This window comes from Salvelinus alpinus, chromosome 3 (genome assembly GCF_045679555.1).
Source record: "Salvelinus alpinus chromosome 3, SLU_Salpinus.1, whole genome shotgun sequence".
Classification (NCBI taxonomy): Eukaryota; Metazoa; Chordata; class Actinopteri; order Salmoniformes; family Salmonidae; genus Salvelinus; species Salvelinus alpinus.
Genome location: NC_092088.1, coordinates 36,792,273 through 36,817,887, shown reverse-complemented (window position 1 = coordinate 36,817,887; position 25,615 = coordinate 36,792,273). Strand labels below are relative to the sequence as shown.

General features: G+C 41.0%; 1 protein-coding gene across 1 annotated transcript in view; it reads right to left on the bottom strand.

Annotated features, from left to right (window-relative positions):
• Positions 1-25,615, bottom strand: part of LOC139569804 (tyrosine-protein phosphatase non-receptor type 13-like) — a 160,744-nt gene that overhangs the window by 46,391 nt on the left and 88,738 nt on the right. The window contains 7 exon segments of the mRNA XM_071391162.1: positions 1,586-1,671; positions 6,765-6,889; positions 7,078-7,334; positions 7,413-7,570; positions 13,242-13,403; positions 13,820-13,884; positions 20,880-20,888. Of these exon segments, the coding sequence (XP_071247263.1) occupies positions 1,586-1,671; positions 6,765-6,889; positions 7,078-7,334; positions 7,413-7,570; positions 13,242-13,403; positions 13,820-13,884; positions 20,880-20,888 (862 nt within the window).

The window sequence follows — 25,615 nt, the reverse complement described above, 5'->3', positions numbered from 1 at the left end:
GCTGACACATGCACATTTGTGGCCTGCTGGAGGTCATTTTGCAGGGCTCTGGCAGTGCACCTCCTTGCACAAAGGCGGAGGTAGCGGTCCTGCTGCTGGGTTGTTGCCCTCCTACGGCCTCCTCCACGTCTCCTGATGTACTGGCCTGTCTCCTGGTAGCGCCTCCATGCTCTGGACACTACGCTGACAGACACAGCAAACCTTTTTGCCACAGCTCGCATTGATGTGCCATCCTGGATGAACTGCACTACCTGAGCCACTTGTGTGGGTTGTAGACTCCGTCTCATGCTACCACTAGAGTGAGAGCACCGTCAGCATTCAAAAGTGACCAAAACATCAGCCAGGAAGCATAGGAACTGAGAAGTTGTTTGTGGTCACCACCTGCAGAATCACTCCTTTTTTGGGGGTGTCTTGCTAATTGCCTATAATTTCCACCTTTTGTCTATTCCATTTGCACAACAGCATGTGAAATGTATTGTCAATCAGTGTTGCTTCCTAAGTGGACAGTTTGATTTCATAGAAGTGTGATTGACTTGGAGTTACATTGTGTTGTTTAAGTGTTCCCTTTATTTTTTTGAGCAGTGTATTTGGCTGCATAGCATTTAGAAGTTGTCCCTTTTAAGGTTTAGAAAAGTGACTGCCAAATGCTAACTGCCATTCGTATAAGCTGGTAGCATAGCTGGCACACAGAAATCAGTTATGGTAGTCAAAGTAGTTTTTAACTGTTATGTAGTTGATTGATGACGATGGGGTTGAAATCCATACAAGCATTATATTCAGATTTTTACTTCAACTTAGTTTGAAATACACAAATAAACAATAGCCTAAATGTAGGCTACTTTTGCTGAGATATTTGGGGTTGAGATGCAGGTGGGAAAACAGGGCAGTCTTTTTATTTCATGCTATCTTGGCTGAGCTCCTATGTCAAGCACCGGGAAATGAACTCCAACATCTCAGAAGAGGTAAGGTATTTTCATTGAGCCAGTTGCTTGTAATTAACTGGATGGCAATAGAGATTAGCCCTCAATCATTACGAGTAGCGCAGTACAGAAAAATGTATTGGATGTGTATGACAGCTCCCTGAAGTGCAAAAAGCATGAATGCTCTGACTTTTGGGGAGGCAGTAAATGCTGTATGGCCACTGCAGTTCGGATTGACCATGAAGAGCCTTTAAGAGTCAAGTCAACTTCTATTCAACTAGAACATTCTATTGTGATATGGTTATATCATCATAGGAAACATGAGTTTGTGTTTTATTAGTGACTCCTTGCTCCCTCCTTGTGGTCAAAGTCAGTCTACACTACAGTAACGTGGAGTAACAGTGTGTGGTCTGGCACTACAGATGTACACAGGGTACTCTGAGAACAACAACTGAAACATGACTTTAATATTAATACACAGAGCTTACAGGGCAGTTAACTCATCAAGGAAACATCTATTTTGCGTCTGAAACTGATCATTCAAGTAAAGTGAACTTAGCTTTAAGAATCAAAATCGTACAGGCCCAAATGTGCGATTGTTATTGAGAGACAGATGGAGCAGAGGAAGAGAAGAGAGGAAAAGAGGAGGATCAAATTAGTCTTACCTGTCAGAGGCTTCATACAGCAAGTTAGTCACACTCTTGCTAGACAGGCAGCAAGCCTGATGAGAGGGTGTACTGTTACAGCTCTCCTACACAAAACACACACACACAGAGAGAGAACAAGAGAGAAAGAGAGTGAGGTGACAGGTGGCTCTTAAGATACACTGCAATGTTACAGTGGTGTGTGTGTGTGTTGTGTGTAGGGCTCTAAAGCGCAACCATTTTGTTGCATACAGAGAATATTGACTTTTCCCACATTTTGTTGTGTAACAGACTGAATTTAAAATGTGTTAAATTGAGATGTGTCACTGGTCTACACACAATACCCCATTACAACAAAGTAAAAACATGTTTTTAGAAATGTTTGCAAATGTATTGAAAATGAAGTACTGAAATATCTAATTTACAGAAGTACAAAAGTATTCACACATGTCAGAATCACCTTTGGCAGTGATTACAGCTGTGAGTCTTTCTGGGTAAGTCTCTAAGAGCTTTGCACACCTGGAAAATAACAATATATGTGACCGACCGGCTCAAATCAGTCTTATGTAGCAACATTTGAAATTGTATTTTTTTTTTTTTTTTTTTTTTTTTTTTTTTACATTGGATAAAAGTAGAGACTCGGAGCTAGAAAATGGTATATCATACACTACAGTCGAAGAGCAATGGGGAAGTTATTTTGCTTTGAAGGTTTATAAACTCACTTTTGAGAAAATGGCCTTTGAATATTTTGCTACTACTACTGGAGAGCCTTTCTTTGTCTACACCCATTCAACATCGTTCACACCCTCTTAAGCTTTATCCCCACCCATCTCTTTAAGGTTTTATCTGACCTTTTTTAGTCAGATTCAAAATGGCTATTGATAACAAATGTGTATTTTGTGGTTGTGACCCAAAGACTCTTGACCATTTATTTTGAGACTGTTCTTATGTCAGAAGATTTTGGAGTGCGTTAGAAGATTTTATTTTAAAAGAAACTACTATTAATGTTAATTTGAAAGACTGATATTATGTTTTATTTTTTTAATTACCTCGTTTTTCTTCCTAATTTCGTGGTATCCAATTGGTAGTAGTTACAGTCTTGTCTCATTGCTGCAACTGCCATACAGACTCGGGAGAGGCAAAGGTCGAGAGCCATGCGTCCTCCGAAACACAACCCAACCAAGCAGCACTGCTTCTTGACACAATTCCCATCCAACCCGGAAGCCAGCTGCACCAATGTGTCGGAGGAAACACAGTACACCTGGCGACCTGGACAGCGTGCACTGCGTCCGGCCCGCCACAGGAGTCGCTAGTGCGCGATGAGACAAGGATATCCCTGCCGGCCAAATCCTCCCTAACCCGGACGACGCTGGGCCAATTGTGTGCTGCCCCATGGGCCTCCCGGTCGCGGCCAGCTGCGACAGAGCCTTGGCTTGAACCCAGAATCTCTGGTGGCACAGCTAGCCTTAGACAACTGCGCCACCCAGGAGGCCATTATGTTTTATTTTGATCCAAATTATACGGACCCTGATTTAACTTACATTGTTAATTTGTTTATTTTTCACGGCAGATTCTTTATCCATAAAATGAAGTGTGTGGAGAACAAACCCGTCTTCACATTGTTTAAAATATAATCAAAATATTATTTTGAAATTATCAGTAAGTGTAAAATCAAAAAAGCAATACATACCATAAAACTTTGACAAATTGAAAATGTATCATCTCGATATGTAATACCCCTGTCTGTTAGGTTTATGTACTCTTGTTTGTATAATTCTGTTTTTGTATTTGTTTTGTTCATAATAATAATAATAATAATACAAAATACATTTGAACTTCTAAGGGCTAGGCCCTTTTTTTCTCCATTTCCGCCTGAATGACATGCCCAAAATAAACTGCCTGTAGCTCAGGCCCTGAAGCCAGGACATGCAAATAATGAGAATATAACACAATAGATATGGTAGGGAGAAAATCTAAAGAAAAACCAACTGGAAATATTTTTATTTTGAGAGACCGTCCTGTTAGAAATACAAGAGAAAGGTCATATTTAAAATTAGCTCCTTGGATGGAATTCCTATGGCTTCCATAGGGTGTCAGCAGTCTATGTTCAAGGTTTCAGGCTTGTAACTTCAAAAACAAATTAGAAATAACAGTTTTAGTAGAAGGACACAGTCTTAGAAATCCGTGTTTGCGCAAGCCATGAAGAAATTACGCACATTTTACATTTAGGGTTACATTTTAGGGTATCTGAGGGGTAAATAGAAATATATTTTGACTTGCAAATTGAACGAGTGGATTACTCAAATCGATGGCGCCAACTAAACAGACCTTTTGGGATATAAAGAAGGATTTTATCTAACAAAATGACACGACATGTTACAGCTGGGACCCTTTGGATGACAAATCAGAAGAAGACTTTCAAAAAGTAAGTGAATATTTCATCTTTATATGTGAATGTATGAAACCTGTGCCGGTGGAAAAATATTTTGATGTGGGGCGCCGTCCTTAAACAATCGCATGGCATGTTTACGCTGTAATAGCTACTGTAAATCGGACAGTGCATTTAGATTAACAAGAATGTAAGCTTTCATCTGATATAAGACACTTATATGTACCTAAATGTTTAAAATCCATAATATTTATGATTATTCATTTGAATTGCGTGCCTGCTAACGGGACACCGATCCTTATTTAAAAGCAGTCAGGTACCCAAGCTAACTTTCTAGCTACTTCCAGACACAATTGAGGGCTCACTGAACATTGCTCGCTATAACAGAGCTGGTTAGGCAGTTATCCAGAGCGTTGGTAACTGCAACTGGATAAAGCACTAAATACACTTCAGTTAGTGCTAAATACGGCTGCTAGAACCCTGACTAGAACCAAAAAATGTGATAATATTACTCCAGTGCTAGCCTCCCTACACTGGCTTCCTGTTAAGGCAAGGGCTGATTTCAAGGTTTTACTGCTAACCTACAAAGCATTACATAGGCTTGCTCCTACCTATCTTTCCTACCTACCTATCTTTCCGATTTGGTCCTGCCGTACATACCTACACGTACGCTACGGTCACAAGACGCAGGCCTCCTAATTGTCCCTCGAATTTCTAAGCAAACAGCTGGAGGCAGTGCTTTCCCCTATAGAGCTCAATTTTTATGGAATGGTCTGCCTACCCATGTGAGAGACGCAGACTCGGTCTCAACCTTTAAGTCTTTATTGAAGACTCATCTCTTCAATAGGTCCTATGATTGAGTGGTCTGGCCCAGGAGTGTGAAGGTGAACGGAAAGGCACTGGAGCAACGAACCGCCCTTGCTGTCTCTGCCTGGCCGGTTCCCCTCCACTGGGATTCTCTGCCTCTAACCCTATTACAGGGGCTGAGTCACTGGCTTACTGGTGCTCTTCCTTGCCGTCCCTAGGAGGGGTGCGTCACTTGAGTGGGTTGAGTCACTGACATGGTCTTCCTGTCTGGGTTTGCGCCCCCCCTTGGGTTGTGCCATGGAGGAGATCTTTGTGGGCTATACTCGGCCTTGTCTCAGGATGGTAAGTTGGTGGTTGAAGATATCCCTCTAGTGGTGTGGGGGATGTGCTTTGGCAAAGTGGGTGGGGTAATATCCTGCCTGTTTGGCCCTGTCCGGGGGTATCATCAGATGGGGCCACAGTGTCTCCTGACCCCTCCTGTCTCAGCCTCCAGTATTTATGCTGCAGTAGTTTATGTGTTGGGGGGCTAGGGTCAGTCTGTTATATCTGGAGTATTTCTCCTGTCTTATCCGGTGTCCTGTGTGAATTAAAGTATGCTCTCTCTAATTCTCTCTTTCTCTCTTTCTTTCTTTCTCTCTCTCGGAGAACCTGAGCCCTAGGACCATGGCTCAGGACTACCTGGCATGATGACTCATTGCTGTCCCCAGATCATCTGACCGTGCTGCTGCTCCTTACCTAGTTACCTGAAACGGGTCACATATGTGCATTACTCTTTTAAAAATTCTTCAAGCTCTCAAGTTGGTCGTTGATCATTGCTAGACAGCCATTTTCAAGTTTTGCCATATATTTTCAAGACGATTCAAGTCAAAACTGTAACTAGGCCACTCAGGAACATTCAATGTCGTCTTGGTAAGCAACTCCAGTGTATATTTGGCTTTGTGTTTTAGGTTATTGTTCTGCTGAAAGATGAATTTGTCTCCCAGTGTCTGTTGGAAGCAGACTGATCCATATATTCTTCTAGGATTTTGCTCGTGCTAAGCTCTATTCCGTTTATTCTTATCCTAAACTCCTGAGTCCTTACTGATGACAAGCATACACATAACATGCAGAAGTGGAAAAACTACCAAACTGTCATACTTGCTTGAGTAAAAGTAAAGATACCTTAATACAAAATGACTCAAGTAAAAGTCACCCAGTAAAATACTATTTGAGTAAAAGCATTTGAAATAAGCATCGCTGTACTGCTGTTTCCAAGTGCCCTAGAGAAAAAAGTGAGTGCAGATTTGTGACCGTGGTGGTTGTACCATTACTACATTGAAAACCGCTTGTCTCTAGCCCAAACTGTTCAGAATTTGTGAACCATATAATCTACGTTGCAGCTGGATGCATCTCAATTGGCGGACCACATTTTACATTCTTAAACCATCTCGTTTTAAAACTACTTGTGGGCTGTTAACACCTTGTTCAGTCATGTTACCTCAATAGGTGGCTAGCTAACCACCTGCCAACTTTTCCAGTATATCCAAACATTTTGGGGCACAGAAAGAATGGAAATGAGAGATCAATGCTCATAGCAATTAATGAATGACATATTTGCATGTTGTCACTCAGAACGTCACTGACATTCTTAAAGAGACAGTGTACAATTTTCAATGTAATGCATCTCAATAGGAAACAGTGCTTTTTACACAATGTAGAAACCTAATATTCCACAAATTACTTTGTAATTTCAATGACAGGTATTTGTATCAAGATTTTAGCTTTTATAATAAACAAATGTCTTTACAGGGTAACATATTTGTTTCTAGGGCACAACATCTGCTTGGAAACCACGATAACTAGAATTAATATAGGCCCAATAAAGACTGTCTCAATCAACAAGAAATTTTATTTTCTGGTGCTCCTAAATTTTATGTGGTACTCCTAACTTTCTAAAGTTGGGAGCACCAGTGCCACCATTTATGTTATTTTATTTAGAGCACTGTGAGTGTGTGTGTGCGTTACCTGTCCAGCCATTCCCCCTGTCAGGGCCTGCAGGCGGTGTGCGGGATGATGGGGAGGAGAGAGGTGGGGGGGAGAAAGGGGGGTAATATCCTCCTCTACATAGGGTACTGGATCTGAAGTCAACTCTGGAATCAAACACACAGGCAAAAATACATACAGTATAACTCAATTATTTAAGTACATTTTGTTTAGGTTTGAGGACTGCAGATTGGAATATATACTTAGCTAAAAATAGCTAAAAATATAACTTTTTAAGTATGAAACCCCCCCAATAAACATTAATTTGGGATTAACTGGCCCTCTTAGATCTCACCAGGGGGAAGGTCCTCCTGCTGGACATCAGGTAAGGAGCAGGCAGCAGGGTTAGAGACAAGCTCCGCTTTATCCCCCATATGGGCTTCAGGGCAGGCGGTCACATGTGATCCAGGACAGGAGGCCATATTTGATTGAGAACAGGAGGCCATATTTGACCCAGTGCTGATAGCCATGTTGACTCCTTGGCAGGTCATCATATTTGACCCAGGACAAGGGGACATATTTGATCCAGGACAGGAGGCCATATTTGATCCAAGACAGGAGGCCATATTGGATCCTGATCCAGGACAGGAGGCCGTATTTGATCCAGGGCAGGCGGCCATGTTGTCTCTAGGGCAAGAGGCCATATAGAAGGAACCATCAGTGCAGGGTGCTGTATTGACCCGTGGTATGATGTCTCTACAGATGATGAGCTGGACGTTTCCCTTTACCTTACGAAGGATATCCACCACCTTACTGTGGCTCAGACCTGATACTATTATCCCATTCACCTAAAACACATTGGAATACAACAATGACACATACAATGAGCTCCAAAAGTATTGGGACAGTGATACATTTTTGTTGTTTTGGCTCAATACTCCAGCACTTTGGATTTTAAATGATACAATGACTATGAGGATAAAGTACAGACTATCAGCTTTAATTTGAGGGTATTTTCATCCATATTGGGTGAACAGTTTAGAAATTATAGCACTTTTTTGCATAGTCCCCCTATTTTAAAGTATTGGGACAAATTCACTTATATGTGTATTAAAGTAGATAAAAAGTTCAGTATTTAGTCCCATATTCCCAGCACACAATGGCTACATTAAGCTTGTGACTGTACAAACGTGTTGGATGCAAAGTTACATTCATGTGGGTAGCTGCTATAGACCACCAAGTGCTAACAGTCAGTAGCTGGATAACATGTGTGAAATGCTTGACAACGTATGTGATATCAACAGAGAGGTATATTTTCTGGGTGATTTAAATAGACTGTGATTTAAATAGCTGCCCACTCAAAAAAAAAGCTTCAAACTGTAACCAGTGCCTGCAACCTGGTTCAGGTTCAAACTGTGCAGGATTGAAATAATCAACATGTACTGATCACATCTTTACTAATGCTGCAGAAATGTTCTTGAAAGCAGTATACAGATCCATTGGATGTAGTGACCACAATATAGTAGCCATATACAAGAAAACCAAAGTTCCAAAGGCTGGGCCTAGTACAGTGTATAAGAGGTCATTCAATAAGTTTTGTAGTGATTCCTATGTTGTTGATGTAAAGAATATTTGTTGGTCTGTGGTGTGTAATGAGGATCAAACAGACGGTGCACTTGACATATTTATGAAATTGCTTATCCCAGTTACTAAAAAGTATGCACCCATTAAGAAACTGTTAAATCCCAGAGGATGATGAAAAGTTGAAAAAGTACATGGTTGAGAGGGATGAGGCAAAAGGAATGGCAAAGAAGTCTGGCTTCACAACCGATTGGCAAATGTACTGCAAATTGAGAAATCATGTGACTACACTGAATAAAAAGAAGAAACTACACTATGAAACAAAGATAAATGACAAAGAATGACAGTAAAAGGCTTTGGAGCACCTTCAAACTACCTGCCCTCCAGGACACCTACACCACCCGATGTCACAGGAAGGCCATAAAGATCATCAAGGACAACAACCACCCAAGCCACTGCCTGTTCACCCCGCTATCATCCAGAAGGCGAGGTCAGTACAGGTGCATCAAAGCAGGGACCGAGAGACTGAAAAACAGCTTCTATCTCAAGGCCATCAGACTGTTAAACAGCCACCACTAACATTTAGCGGCCGCTGCCAACATACTGACTCAACTCCAGCCACTTTAAAAATGGGAATTGATGGAAATTATGTAAAAATGTACCACTAGCCACTTTAAACAATGCCACTTAATATAATGTTTACATACCCTACATTACCCATCTCATATGTATATACTGTACTCTATATCATCTACTGCATCTTGCCATCTTTATGTAATACATGTACCACTAGCCACTTTAAACTATGCCACTTTATGTTTACATACCCTTCAGTACTCATCTCATATGTATATACCGTACTCTATACCATCTACTGCATCTTGCCTATGCCGTTCTGTACCATCACTCATTCATATATCTTTATGTACATATTCTTTATCCCTTTACACTTGTGTGTATAAGGCAGTAGTTGTGGAATTTGTTAGGTTAGATTACTTGTTGTTATTACTGCATTGTCGGAACTAGAAGCACAAGCATTTCGCTACACTCGCATTAACATCTGCTAACCATGTGTATGTGACTAATAAAATTTGATTTGATTTGATTTTCAAGGATATTTTGGGAAAAAAGGCAAATTCAGCTCCATCATTCATTGAATCAGATGGCTCATTCAATTCAAAACCAATTGATATTGACAACTACTTTAATTATATTTCATTGGCAAGTTTTTCAAATTTAGGCATGAAATTCCAGCAACAAAAGCTGACACTACACATCCAAGTACATGTACAGTACAAGTCAAAAGTTTGGACACACCTACTCATTCCAGGGTTTTTCTTTATTTTTACTATTTTCTACATTGTAGAATAATTGTGAAGACATCGACACTATGAAATAACACATATGGAATAATGTAGTAACCAAAAAAGTGTTAAACAAATCAAAATATATTTTATATTCTTCAAAGTGGCCCCCCTTTTCCTTGATGAAAAGCTTTGGACACTCTTGGTCCTATTTGGTAAAAGACCAAGTCCATATTCTGGTAAGAACAGCTCAAATAAGCGAAGAGAAATGACAGTCCATCATTACTTTGAGACATGAAGGTCAGCCAATCCGGATAATTACAAGAACTTTGAAAGTTTCTTCAAAGGCTGTCGCAAAAACCATCGAGCACAATGATGAAACTGGCTCTCACGAGGACCACCACAGGAAAGGAAGACCCAGAGTTACTTCTGCTGCAGAGGATACGTTCATCAGAGTTACCAGCATCAGAAATTGCAGCCAAAATAAATGCGTCACAGATTTCAAGTAACAGACACATCTCAACTTCAACTGTTCAGAGGAGACTGCGTGAAACAGGCCTTCATGGTCGAATTGCTGCAAAGAAACCACTACTAAAGGACATCAATAAGAAGAAAATACTTGCTTGGGCCAAGAAACACGAGCAATAGACATTAGACCGGTGGAAATCTGTTCTTTGGTCTGATGAGTCCAAATTGGAGATTTTTGGTTCCAACCGCCATGTCTTTGTGAGACGCAGAGTAGGTGAACGGATGATCTCCGCATGTGTGGTTCCCACGGTGAAGCATGGAGGAGGAGGTGTGATGGTGGCACACTTAAAAAGCATGGCTACCACAGCATTCTGCAGCGATACACGATCCCATCTGGTTTGTGCTTAGTGGGAGTATCATTTGTTCAACAGGACAACGACCCAACACACCTCCAGGCTGTGTAAGGGCTATTTGACCAAGAAGGAGAGTGATGGAGTGCTGCATCAGATGACCTGGTCTCCACAATCACCCGACCTCAACCCAATTGAGATGGTTTGGGATGAGTTGGACCGCAGAGTGAAGGTAAAGCAGCCAACAAGTGCCCAGCATATGTGAGAACTCTTTCAAGACTGTTGGAAAAGCAATCCAGGTGAAGCTGGTTGTGAGAATGCCAAGAGTGTGCAAAGCTGTCATCAAGGCAAAGGGTGGCTACATTGAATAATCTAAAATATACTTTGAGTTGTTTAACACTTTTTTAGTTACATGATTCCATATGTGTTATTTCATAGTTTTGATTTCTTCACTATTATTCTACAATGTAGAAAATAGTAAAAAATAAAGAAAAACCTTTGAATGAGTAGGTGTGTCCAAACGTTTGACTGGTACTGTATATCTGACCAAATTATTAAAGACAAGAATTGTAATTTTGAATTCTGTAAAGTGAGTGTGGAAGAGGTGAAACAATGATTGTTGTCTATCAACAATGACAAGCCACCTGGGTCTGACAACTTGGATGGAAAATTACTGAGGATAATAGCGGACTATATTGCCACTCCTATTTGCCATATCTTCAATTTAAGACTACTAGAAAGTGTGTGCCCTCAGACCTGGAGGGAAGCAAAAGTCATTCCGCTACCCAAGAATAGTAAAGCCCCCTTTACAGGCTCAAATACCCGACCAATCAGCCTGTTACCAACCCTTAGTAAAGTTTAGAAAAAAATTGTGTTTGACCAGATACAATGCTATTTTACAGTAAACAAATTGACAACAGACATCCAGCACGCTTATAGGGAAAGACATTCAACAGGCACAGCACTTACACAAATGACTTATGATTGGCTGAGAGAAATTGATGATAAAATATTGTTTTGTTAGACTTCAGTGCGGTTTTTGACATTTTTGATCATAGTCTGCTGCTGGAAAAACGTATGTGTTATGGCTTTACACCCCCTGCTATATTGTGGATAAAGAGTTACCTGTCTAACAGAACACAAAGGGTATTCTTTAATGGAAGCCTCTCCAACATAATCCAGGTAGAATTAGGAATTCCCTAGGGCAGCTGTCAAGGCCCCTTAGCTTTGAGTAAAGCCAGTGTGTCTATGTATGTGGATGACTCAACACTATACATGTCAGCTACTACAGCAACTGCAATGACTGCAAAACTTAACACAGAGCTGCAGTTGGTTTCAGAATGGGTGGCAAGGAATATGTTAGTCCTAAATATTTCTAAATCTAAAAGCAATGTATTTGGGACAAATCATTCAATAAACCCTAAACCTCAACTAAATATTGTAATAAATAATGTGGAAATTGAGCAAGTTGAATTTACTGTCATGGTCAAAACATATTGAGGCATCAGTAGCTGAGATGGGGAGAAGTCTGCCCTATTCTACCTTATTAACAGCACTATTAACAAGGCAGGTTCTACAGGCTCTAGTTTTGTTGAACCTGGACTAATGTTCAGTCTTGTGGTCAGATGCCACAAAGAGGGACTTAGGAAAATTGCAATTGGCTCAGAACAGGGCAGCACGGCTGGCCCTTGGATGTACACAGTTAGCAAACATTAATAATATGCACGTGAATCTCTCCTGGCTCAAAGTAGAGGAGAGATTGACCTCATCTCTACTTGTATTTGTGAGAAGTATTGACATGTTGAAAGCACCGAGCTGTCTGTTTAAACGACTAGCACACAGCTCGGGCACCCATGCATACCCCACAAGACATGCCACCAGAGGTTTCTTCACAGTCCCCAAGTCCAGAACAGACTATGGGAGGTACACAGTACTACATAGAGCGATGACCACATGAAACTCTATTCCACATCAGGTAACTGATGCAAGCAGTAGAATCAGATTTTAAAAACAGAAAAAAATACACCTTATGGAACTGCGGGGACTGGGAAGCAACACAAACATAGGCACAGACACATGCATACACACACACATATGCACTATACACACACGTACACATGTGTTGTAGATATGTGGTAGTGGAGTATTGGCCTGAGGGCACATTGTGAATTCTGTAATGAATGTATTGTAATGTTTTTAAAATTGTATAACTGCCTTAATTTAGCCAGGGGTATGATATGTATGTCTCTGTAACTTTCTCACTCATCATTATTCACGATTCATTCAGGATTATCTGTAATCATGGTAGCATCCACATTAATGTAGAAGTGTTCATTTACAATAAAAGTAAATCCAAAATGACACAATACATTATTTACCATGAATTACTATTGGGCATAAAACAATTTGAAACACGAGCTAAACAAACAGAAAATGCATCCAATAAATTGTAGAGTCACAAGCTTGATGTAGTCATTGCGTGCTTTGAATATGAGACCAAATACTTAACTTTTGACTATTTTTATACATGTAAAGTAAGTGAATTTGTCCCAATACTTTTGGTCCTCTAAAACTGAGGGACTACGTACAAAAAGTGCTGTAATTTCTAAAACATTTCACCCAAAATGCACTTTAACCTCATAGTCATTGTATCATTTAAAATCCAAAGTGCTGGAGTACAGAGCCAAAACAAAAACAAAATGTCACTGTCCCAATACTTTTGGAGCTCACTGTATTTAGTACAAATATATTAAAAGTAATGTTAGGACTCATAATCAGTCATTGATAAGTGTGTGTGTGTACGTGCTTGCGCGTACCTCGAGCAGTATGTCTCCCACTCTGAGCCGCCCGTCTTGCTGGGCCACGCCTCCAGTGCAGATCTTCTTCACTCTGAGCACGCTCCCATTGCATCCTCCAATCAGAGCAAAGCCCAGCCACCCTCCCTCTGGCTTACAGACATCTATCTGCAAGATACCGCTCTGATAGAGGGAAAGGGGGACGTTACAAATCCACTCATAGGGGTCAATTCTAACTTCCACTTAAAGACACATTTGCACTAAGTCTCCCATTGATATCAATGCATGATTAAGTGAAAATTCAGTTTAGGAAGTTAGGAATTTCCCTATACCCCTTGTACCAAGACAGTACAAATATAAGTGCATTAAGCAATTATCTGCCAACAGGCTGAAGTGAGCAGTGTTTGAGCAGTAAAATATGAATGAATGAATCAGGTGAGAATGCCCACACAGCCCCCCAGAGCCGAGAGCACAGATGACTCTAGCTTCAACCTGTGTCATCACTGAGAGAAAGAGAGAGGAAGAGAGAGAGCGATAGAAAGAGGGAGATAATGAGAGCGAGAAAGAAAAAGAGATAGGTAGACAGCGATCTTACTTACATCTTGATCTGAGGTGACAAAGAGACGTGATCTGAATTTCCCAGTGGTCTCGGTCACGGCTTTAGCTGCAGAACAAACACAGAGAGACGGAACAAAATGAGACAGAGGAGAGCTTAAAAAACATATCTCTGCAAGAACATCAAAGTTTGCTATGTTATGTAAGTCGCAAAGGCCAGTATGGCAGGTAAGGTAATTGATAGCTACTGTTCCTCAATCCTGCGCAACGTAACCAAATCTACTGAGAGGCAAAAACTATTTGCAAAGTATTAGGAACAGCCATCATTGATCAAATCAAATCAAACTTTATTTGTCACATGCACCCAATACAACAGGTGTAGGTAGACCTTACCGTGAAATGCTTACTTACAAGCCCTTAACCAACAACGCAGTTTAACAAGGCTGTATACAGCGGGTACCGGTACTGAGTCAATGTGCGGGGGGTACATGTTTGTCAAGGCAATTTGTACATGCAGGTAGGGGTAAAGTGACTATGCATAGATAATAAACAGCAAGTAGCAGCAGTGTTAAAACAAATGGGGGTGGGGGGGAAAAACAGACTATGACTTGGGTTACTGGAGTCTTTGACAATTTCTTGGGCTTTCCTCTGACACAGCCTAGTATATAGATCCTGGATGGCAGGAAGCTTGGCACCAATGATTTGCTGGGCTGTATGCACTACCCTCTGTAGCGCCTTACGGTCAGATGCCGAGCAGTTTCTATACCAGGCGGTGATGCAACCGGCCAGGATGCTCTCGATGGTGCAGCTGTAGAACTTTTTGAGGATCTGGGGACCCATGCCAAATATTTTCAGTCTCCTGGGGGGGAAAGATGCAGTCGTGCCCTCTTCACAACTGTCTTGGTGTGTTTGGATGATGATATTTCGTTGGTGATGTGGACACCAAGGAACTTGAAACTCTTGACCTGCTCCACTTCAGCACAAGTGGATGTTAATGGGGGCCTGTTCGGCCCGCCTTTTCATGTAGTCCACAATCAGCTCCTTTGTCTTGCTCACATTGAGGGAGAGGTTGTTGTCCTGGCATCTCTGACCTCTGACCTCCTTCCTATAGGCTGTCTCATCGTTGTCGGTAATCAGGCCTACCACTGTTGTGTCGTCAGCAAACTTAATGATGGTGTTGGAGTCGTGTTTGGCCATGCAGTTGTGGGTGAACAGGGAGTAGGAGGGAACTAAGCACAGACCCCTGAGTGTTGTTGCCTACCCTTACCACCTGGGGCCGACCCGTCAGGAAGTCCAGGATCCAGTTGAAAGAGGGAGCTGTTTAGTCTAAGGGTCCTTAGCTTAGTGATGAGCTTTGTGGGCACTATGGCGTCGAACACTAAGCTTTAGTTAATGAACAGCATTCTCACATAGGTGTTCCTTTTGTCCAGGTAGGAAAGGGCAGTGTGGAGTGCGATTGAGATTGCATCTGTGGGAGCGGTATGCGAATCGGAGGGGAGGTTACCCGGGATGATGCTGTTGATGTGAGCCATGACCAGCCTTTCAAAGCACTTCATGGCTACCGACGTGAGTGCTACGGGGCGGTAATCATTTAGGCAGGTTATCTTTGCTTCCTTTGGCACATGACCTTTGATGGTCTCCCTGAAACATGTAGTTATTACAGACTCGGTCAGGCAGAGGTTGAAAATATAATTAAAGTCACTCGCCAGTTGGTCCGCGCATGCTTTGAGTACACGTCCTGGTAATCCGTCTGGCCCCGCAGCTTTGTGAATGTTGACCTGTTTAAAGGTCTTGCTCACATCGGCTACCGAGAGCATTATCACACAGTCGTCCGGAACAGCTGGTGCTCTCATGCATGCTTCAGTGTTGCTTGACTCAAAGTGGGCATAAAAGGCCTTTAGCTCATCTGGTAGGCTCATGTCACTGGGCAGCTCGCGGCTGGGTTTCCCTCTGTAGTCCGTAATAGTTTTCAAGCCCTGCCACATCCGACGAGCGTCAGAGCCGGTGTAGTAGGATACAATCGTAATCCTGTATTGATGCTTTGCCTGTTTGATTGTTCGTCTGAGGGCGTAGCGGGATTTCTTATAAGCGTCCGAATTAGTGTCCCGCTCCTGGAAAGCGGCAGCTCTAGCCTTTATCTTGATGCGGATGTTGCCTGTAATCCATGGCTTCTGGTTAGGATATGTACGTACGGTCACTGTGGAGACGACGTCGTCGATGCACTTATTGATGAAGCTGATCACTGAGGTGGTATACTCCTCAATGCCATTGGATGAATCCTGGAACAAAGTCCAGTCTGTGCTAGCAAAACAGTCCTGTAGCGTAGCCTCCGCGTCATCTGACCACTTCCGTATTGAGCGAGTCACTGGTACTTCCTGCTTTAGGTTTTGCTTGTAAGCAGGAATCAAGAGGATAGAGTTATGGTCAGATTTTCCAAATGGCGGGCGAGGGAGAGCTTTGCATGCGTCTCTGTGTGTGGAGTAAAGGTGGTCGAGAGTTTTTTCCTCTGGTTGCACATGTGACATGCTGGTAGAAATTAGGTAAAAATGATTTAAGTTTCCTCGGCCACTCAAGATGAATATTTTCTTGTTTTCTTATACAGCTGGTTGAGTGCGGTCTTAGTGCCAGCATCGATTTGTGGTGGTAAATAGACGGCTATGAATAATATACGTAGATGAGAACTCTCATGGTAGATTTTGTGGTCTACAGTTTATCATAAGGTACTCTTCCTCAGGCGAGCAATACTTCGAGACTTCTTTAATATTAGACATCGCACACCAGCTGTTATTGACAAATAGACACACCCCCGCCCCTTGTCTTATTCATAAGCAAAGGTACAATAACCAATGCAGACTTATAATGAAACAAGATTAATATAACACATACATTGTATCAATGCCTGTTTGACCTTGAAAATAGTTATATCCCTCCAGTCACAAAACAAAGCCTCATTTCTGTTCACTTCAACAATATACAGTGCATTCGGAACGTATTCAGACTCCACAACTTTATCAACATTTTGATACATTACAGCCTTATTCTAAAATGTATAAAATGGTTTTATTCCCTCATCAATCTACACACAATACCCCATAATGACGAAGCAAAAACAGGTTTTTACATATTTTTGCAAATGTATTCAAAATAAAATACTGAAATATCACTTTTTAAGTATTCAGACCCTTTACTCAGTACTTTGTTGAAACACCTTTGGCAGCTATTACAGCCTTGAGTCTTCTTGTGTATGACGCTACAAGCTTGGCACACCTGTATTTGGGGAGTTTCTCCAATTCTTCTCTGCAGATCCTCTCAAGCTCTGTCAGTTCGGATGGGGAGCGTCGCTGAACAACTATTTTCAGGTCTCTCCAGAGATGTTCGATCGGGTTCAAGTCCGGGCTCTGGCTGGGCCACTCAGGGACATTCAGAGACTTGTCCCGAAGCCACTCCTGCATTGTCTTGGCTGTGTACTTTGTGTCATAGTCCTGTTGGAATGGGAACCTTTGCCCTAGTCTGAGGTCCTGAGCAGGTTTTCATTAAGGATCTCTCTGTACTTTGCTCCGTTCATCTTTCCCTCAATCCTGACTAGTCTCCCAGTCCCTACCGCTGAAAAACATCCCCACAGCCACCACCATGCTTCACCGTAGATATGGTGCCAGTTCTGCTCCAGACATGACGCTTGTCATTCAGGCCAAAGAGTTCAATATTGGTTTCATCAGACCAGAGATCCTTGTTTCTCATGGTCTGAGAGTCCTTTAGACAATTCCTTCGACATTTCCAAAAGTAGCTAACGTCACGTTAGCAAGCTATCTTTATTATTTATTTTTTTGCATATTTGGACAGTACTTGATTAGACAGTAATTGGTTAGTTAGTGATACTTTGTCGGGTGGTGAACAGAGCTCCAGCAGTTGGATTCAGTGTCCAGATAGCTAATCAATAAATGTACTGTCAAAACTCTGCTCATAAAATTTGATAGGTTTCTAATTAAGCAGCACTGCTGCTAGCTAGACTGGGTAGTCCCTCACGTTAATTAGTTATCTTAACATGATCTGTCAGTTCAGCTTTTGAGTCAACATGTTTAAATGTAAGTTAGTCGAATCTGTCTTAATGTGAGGTCAATAACTCTGAATAACATCATCATGGGCTAACAAAATGTGCTATAGTAATAGCAAGCCAACAAAGTTTACCTCCGGTTCTCCTTCTCATCTTAACACTTTCTCCCTCAGAGAATGAACAGTCGCCCGCAGGCGCCAAAATATACTTTTTTGGGATGAATCAAAAATGACTTTGGAAAACCACTTTGACTCCGCCTGCTAGAGACATCGTACACAGAAATGCTGGTTTGAGGCAGCACTAAAAAAGGCAGAGACAGGCCAGGGCTCTAGTTTGGAGTATTCATTGCCATGTGTAATACAGTATAGCCTAGCTTGTTTTACACCATCCCAGCAGGGCAAAAGACTCGGGCTGAGGCAAAATCAGTCGGGCGGCTAAAGCCACGAAAGCCCGGGTCTGGTGATGTCAATGGCTGTAACGTAACAAAATGTGGAAAAAGTCAACGGGTCTGAATACTTTCCGAATGCACTGTAGTCAGAACAGGACAAAAACTCACATTGACCTCCATCCTCTGTGGCCATTTTGGTGTGTAGGTCTCCTCTCGGACAGAAAGACAACACACTTTTTTTCTGTGGGTATTGCGTATACTCACTTCTTAATTCCTACTGATGCATATGAAAGTAGTGTAGTGGTGGTATACAATTTATGTAGTACAATAAAGAAATCATGCATAAAGTAGCTTACACAATCGCAAAGCACGTGAAATACATTCACATGTGCGCTGCACATAGCTTAGTTTCAGCGGAATGTCATCTGCAGGCAGGAAGAGTTTTCAGTTCTAAACTGGTTTTGGCATTGAGCAGCTCACAGAAGAATCGGTAGCCGGTAGGGTAGGAAAGACATTTCAACTTATGATATCTACCAGTAAATGCTAACTAAGGCAACAATATGTATGCAAACCAGGTATTGATACATTTTAGTTCGAAGTGTTATTTGTGATGTGCAATTGTCATGTTGCGCTGTTTGCATCAGGGGCGTAGACATGGATGGGCCTGGGTGGACACAGGCCCACCCAATCAGATTAAAGTGGTTTAAGCATGATGTTAAAAGGATAAGCAGTCCGTAAACTCGGACATAATAAGCCAGTAGGTCCCAATCATTAAAAATAAAAACAATTAAGCATTTCCCAATCAAAATGTAAAACTACTACTTCACATTGCAAAAAACATTTCACGTTTAGCACATAAAGTAACCGGTGACCTAAAGTTTTAGGTGGAATTGACAGTGTTTTAACTACTTTGCAGACATGAAACAGACAAAAATATCAAATTCCCAGTTTATGCTACAAAACCAACTTCATAAGAGGTTTTAAAAATAGATTCTATTTCACTTAACATTGCATGACGTACACTAAGACATTGTTGGCAGAATAGATGGATTCAGTGCAATGCATGATTAATATAATTCAACAATACATTTCTTGGTAGTCCAAAAAATATTGCTACCAGGTTGTAAATCATAGCTGGCCTGGTACATTGTTTGCTGTCTCCATTGGGAATGCACTGTTTCAGTTTCAACGACTCAACATTCTGGACAAAAACGGACAAATGTAACTAAGGCTGGGAATGTCAATAAAATCAAATTAGCAAGGGCAATGATCACGTCAGCCATCATTCGTCAGTGCAATTTTGACAGCCAACTAGCTGAAAACGTTTAAGTTTTTAATGTTCCTTCATTGGATTTTAGATAATCTTCCTCTGGCTAGCATTAGTTCTTGATCTTGTTGTTGTTGATGTGCATAACTGAGGGAGTGAGTGCCTACCTTTTCATGGACTGTAAAGTTCCCAAATGTAAGAGGACTCCCGTGGCATTTACAAATGTGCAGAAATCCATTCAGGAGTGTTTTGTGGCTTTTGGCGAATGCGTTCTAATGATCCAAAGTTGCGCTGTAAACACAGTCCAGTTCAAGAGACCAATTAGTGAAACAAATTGCCTGTGTAAATGCAGCCCAGGAGTCAAAAACCACCTGCTGGGCAAAACATGTCTGAGGTGCGCACAGATTATTTGGACAATGTTGTGTGTAGTCGTTTAGTAAACAAAAGTGTCACAATAGATTGGGCATATTTCTCAATCAGGGCATTTGAAGCAGAGCAGAGATCTGCCAAACCTGTTCTGATATCACAAAGAGGATTTGTCCTGACCCTTTGGTTTCCTCCAGCACAGGTCGTCTCCAATGAAGACAAACGCCAAAAAAAGTCTGCAGGCTGTACAGTTTCAATTATGGTCTTATTCAAAGTTGACTTAATATCTATCAATGTGCTCAATTTTACTAAAAGGTCAATGGTACTCGAGACTAGGGCTGTGGCAGTCCCGAAATTGTCAGCCGGTGATTGTCAAGCAAATAACTACCGGTCTCACGGTAATTGACCGTTAATTAACAAACACATTTAGCATCACCTGGCTTCAAAACATAGCCTACAAGCCACTGATGTAGACCTTTGGAACATCTACATTTTAAAAAGTCTAATAAATCCATGTAATATAGCCTACACCTTCACAATAAATCCCTTATTTATTTTAGACAGGTCTAAAGAAACACGATATGAAGAAAATGAAGTCTATTTCAGAAGAACTGAATAGCATACTCTGAGTTGTCCTTATGTTAGGTCCTGATCTGGCTATGCCATATGGCTGTGGGCTATACTCAATTAGCAGACGAGATTTGCTTAGAATTCCGTCGCATTATTTTATTGTATTTCATAGTATGAAGAATACAACTGAACAAAGCTGAATAAAATAGAAAGGATATTTTCTCCACAGAATTAGAGCGGTTAACAAAAGAAACAGGTACTCCTATGCGCTTAATTTAGAGTTATTTATGTAACTTTAATTGTGATACAAACGTAGGGCTATATGGTTTAAATTTTTAATACATTCTAAGGCTGCATGATGCAAGTAATGATGTTTTGAAAAAGGTTGCATGAAAGGCATGAGCTCTGCTATGTTTTTTGTACAGGCTGAACACTTCATTAGTCTCTCATTCACAATTTGACAAGCACTTGCTAATGCCTTGAATTTCCCTACGGCATCCCCTTTGTGTGACCGTAATGCCCCCTAAAAATATCCATGCCTTTTGCGGCCAGTAGCCATTGTGCCCTTGGCCTGAATATAATCATTTTAATTCCCTTTTCCCTGCATGCTTAATGCTCCGAATGTCACGATCGTCAATGGGAGAGAGAGAGGACCAAGGCGCAGCGTGTGGAAAATACATCTTCTCTTTATTAGAAGAAGGACAACGAAACAAAACGACGAACGTGAAGCTATCAAAGACTAAGTGCAAACATGCAACATAGACACAGACAATTACCCACAAAACCCCAATGCCTATGACTGCCTTAAATATGGCTCTCAATCAGAGACAATGAACCACAGCTGCCTCTAATTGAGAACCAATCTAGGCAGCCATAGACATAACTAGACAACTACACTAGACACTACAAAAACACATACATTCCCCATGTCACACCCTGACCTAACTAAAAAACATAAAGAAAACAAAGAATACTAAGGCCAGGGCGTGACACCGAAGCATCTCTCACTCACATGGCTCTCAGTCAGGTGATCGGGTCTTTCTCACAGGCTACAAGTGAAGACAGACACATTGGGGACACAACTGCAAGCGTTCTTATCCAATTCCGAGGCGCAATTTGAAGATATTGGAAGTGTCCACTGTCCACATTTACTTTTCGTTAGCCAACAAGATGAGTAGGCCTAACGAACAGCAAACGCACTAGGCTATGTCAATCTACTATCCCCTATAGTACAAAAGTTTAACTATACTATTCTGTGCGAGAGATAAATATTCCAAACATAGACTAGGACAGTTGTGGGATGCGATAGATCCCACATTTATACAACCACTAGCATTAAAATATTTATTTACACAATGAGGCTGATGCAACAGATCAGAACATTCAGCTTAAAATGTTGATAAACTATTAGGCTATTTCTTCACGTAAGCGAAGTAATGCGCCCACGGCAGGAGGCTATAAGCCTGGATGTTCCATTAGCAGGAAACATCACTATCAAAAGTGACCGCTAATGCGATTATGCATGTAATGCTTTTATTATAAAGGTGCATTTTTATGGTGAAAATTCTCCCCCAAAATTGAAACTCACGCGCTACGTATGTATGCCAGTTACCCTCTACACCCATTGTAAAGCGGATTAATGTGCTTAAGTTATTTGGCCATTTTAGTTGTGATACAAACATATAGGCCTATGGGCTAGGCTACAAGACTTTGAAAAAGTTGCAAAAAAAGGTATGCTAAGTGATATGCTAATATTTTCATCCATTAGACTATTCTTGATTTAATATTGTCTTGACTTATACTAACTAATATGTGTGAAATTTGTTTTGATTTAGAATGGACCATATCATGCACCTGTCTCAAAATGGGCAGAAAAAAAATCCATGTCATCTATGCACTTAAATAGCAAATGGAGGACGCTTTTCCAGTGGTTCATTTTTATGCCAGTCAGGTAGGCTATACCCATGTTGTAAAGACAAGCAATGTGCTTCATATTAGGAAAGTCTAGATATTTGTTAGTGTCGACACCATATAAATAACTACATTGAATATGTATTGTCCTTACCTGCAGTATAGTATGATTGGTATTCATGTGTGCATGGTTATTATTTGCATTAGCATTGACTATGACCTTTCCCCTTTGATGAGGTCATCACCCACAGTCGTATCTGTAAAAGGTGACTATCACATGTTGAGTGGGCTGTATCGTTTTGCTATATTGGTAACATTTGTACATGGCTGTACACCTTTTATTTCTTAAGTTGAAAATAATGGAAAGTAATATAGAAATGCGTGTGGGCATTCCTTGTCAAGTTACTACATTTATATACTAGGCCTAGCCCATAGAAAGCTGATGGGATCCTCCTCTTTTTAATAGAGGCCAACGCAGTTTACTCACGCAATAGCATAGCCTAAGAAATGTTGTGTAACATGAGCTCATGGGATCTAATGAAGGGTTTGATTAGATTTTTGATTAGATTTGGATTGATGTCAAAGTGATTAGAGGGACAATAGAGTGCTGAGTACCAGGCAGTTAGTACGTTTGGTACATTACTAATAACCATAAGCAGCATCAGGGCATGGAGAAGCCTAATTACTGTGACTAAACGGTCACGTGGAATTTGACTGGCATCACGACTCGTGACCACTGGTGTAGCTGTAATACGGTCACCATAACAGCCCTACTCGACATTGGAATAATTTCCCAATTTAAATATAACTATTTGAAATTAATTTCAAGTACATATGATGGTGAATGCGTACTAAAAAGATTTACACCAAGTGTGATGTTTCATGTTTTACTTCAATATCAAGGAGGAAGTGTTACAGCAGTCAAACAACAATCAATGTCGAAATTTCACTATCAATGTTACTAGTATACAAATCAGACACATTTCAGCATGGAATTAAACAGCAAGGTAGGTAGTCTATTCAGGTAAGAATCATGCAAGTAATAACTAATCAAAGCGGAGAAACAGAATTAATTGCAATAGTCAACTCAATACTCCCCCCCCCCCCCTGCCGAGGTAGGATTTACCCTGCCTCTCTTCCGAACGTCTCCTTTCCACTTTGAAGGGTATTTTTTCCTGGCTGGCCCATTCTAATCCCCCTTGGTTGTGTTACAAGCTGTAAATAAAGACACACACACACAACAAAAAGTCATTTCTAGTATGTGGCACAAAAAGCTTACTGAGAATAAAATGAATAACATTTAGACCCCCCTGGCACTGGGCTAACCGGTTGATCTACTGTAGATAACGTTAGCTAGCTACTTAGTTGACACTGCAGCTAGCTAGCTTAGCCAGTTTATCTAGCGGCAACCTAATGTGATAGCTAGTTAGCTATTGTCACACACATCTGATTAATCTTTTCATTCTTTATGCCAATGACAAGGTGGCTAGTTAACCAACAAGCAGAGATTGGGAGCTAAAAACAGGAGATAAAACTTTGTTTGGCAGAATCTTGGTTAGCCTAAGCTAACTAGCTAACATTAGCTACCAAGCCATTTCATTTGCACTCACCCTCAAAACACTATTTCAACAGCAGAAATATGGATCAAAAATGTGGGCACCTGCCTAATGTTGAGTTGCACCCCCTTTTGCCCTCAGAACAACCTCAATTCGTCTTAGGCATGGACTCAAGATGTCGAAAGCATTCCACAGGGATAATAGCCCATGTTGACTCCAATGCTTTCCACAGTTGTGTCAAATTGTCTGGATGTTCTTTGGGTGGTGGACCATTCTTGATGCACAAGAAAAACTGTTGAGCATGAAAAACCCAGTGTCGTTGCAGCTCTTCATGCACTCAAACCGGTGCGCTTGGCACCTCCTAATACCATACCCCGTTCAAAGGCACTTAAATATTTTGTCTTGCACATTCACCCTCTGACTGGCACACATACAAAATCCATGTCTCAATTGTCTCAAGGCTTAAAAATCCTTATTTAAACAGTCTCCTCCCCTTCATCTACACTGATTGAAGTGGATTTAACAAGTGACATCAATAAGGGATCATAGCTTTCACCAGGATTCACCTGGTCTATGTCATGGAAAGAGCAGGTGTTCTTAATGTTTTGTACACTCAGTGTATAATATTACAAAGGCAAACGGTAATTAAAGTGCAACTTACCTCTGACATTCTGATTCCCTGGTACCAGAGTGTGTGACATCACTCAGTTGATGTCACACAGGGTTTGACGGACAACTTTGAGAGACAATGGAATTAAAAGTTTTGATGACAAGCTATTTTGAATACATTTCATTTGGCATGGGGTCATGAAACGTTCATACAGACATAAAGGGTGTAAGAATACTTCCAAGATAAATACACAATGCAGAGGATGAGAGGTCAATAAGGTACTAACAATCAATGGACATTTTCTGTAATATCAATGGGTCAGAGACATGGGAGCAATTTCAGTCCGGGACTCATAGCTACATGGCAAGTTCTCATTGGTCCAAATTGTCTATACTTTGAACCTGAAATAGGATACTTGTTATTTGGCCATTGGCCCAGTTTTATTGCAAGGAATTTTAAATTGGTCAACCACAGGCTAGGGCCATACAAAATGAATAACATTTATTTGCTTTGGGGTCTGTGTTATTGAAGAGTAACATCAACTACTAACACTTGGTGCCGTGACCCGGATGTATTGGTCATGAAAAACTCAACTGTGAGTTGATCCAGGGAAAAGAAAGAGGGCTGAAATGTTAAATGTTATTTACAGTGGTGATGGACAGCTGGTGACATTTTAAAAACAGGTTTTCAAACACTTGTAACCCGATTAGCAGCATAATCGGCGATCTGCTGTATACTTACGGCCTATTGTAAACTGAAAGTCACACCTTTCCAGTTCTCCTCACCCCGCCCCAAACTCCACCCGTAACACAGTTACCATTCATAAACTAGCTGTTTATCTAAAGAAAATGACATTGCGACCAAAGAAAACAAACGAAATGGACATCGTTTTCATCAAGCCAGCATCTTTCTACGGTGAGGACTTGAAAATGAGCAGGAGCTGAGAATCACCAAAACAAAAAGGTATTTTGGTTTCAGTGCATTTTCTTAAATAAAATAAAATGTATATAGCCTACCAATGTGTAGGCATACTGTGTAATGAAATCGAGGGTTAAATAAAAAATAAAATATTGTGTAGTAAAATCGTGAATGTGTTTTTGCAGAGCATACAACCATGCCGA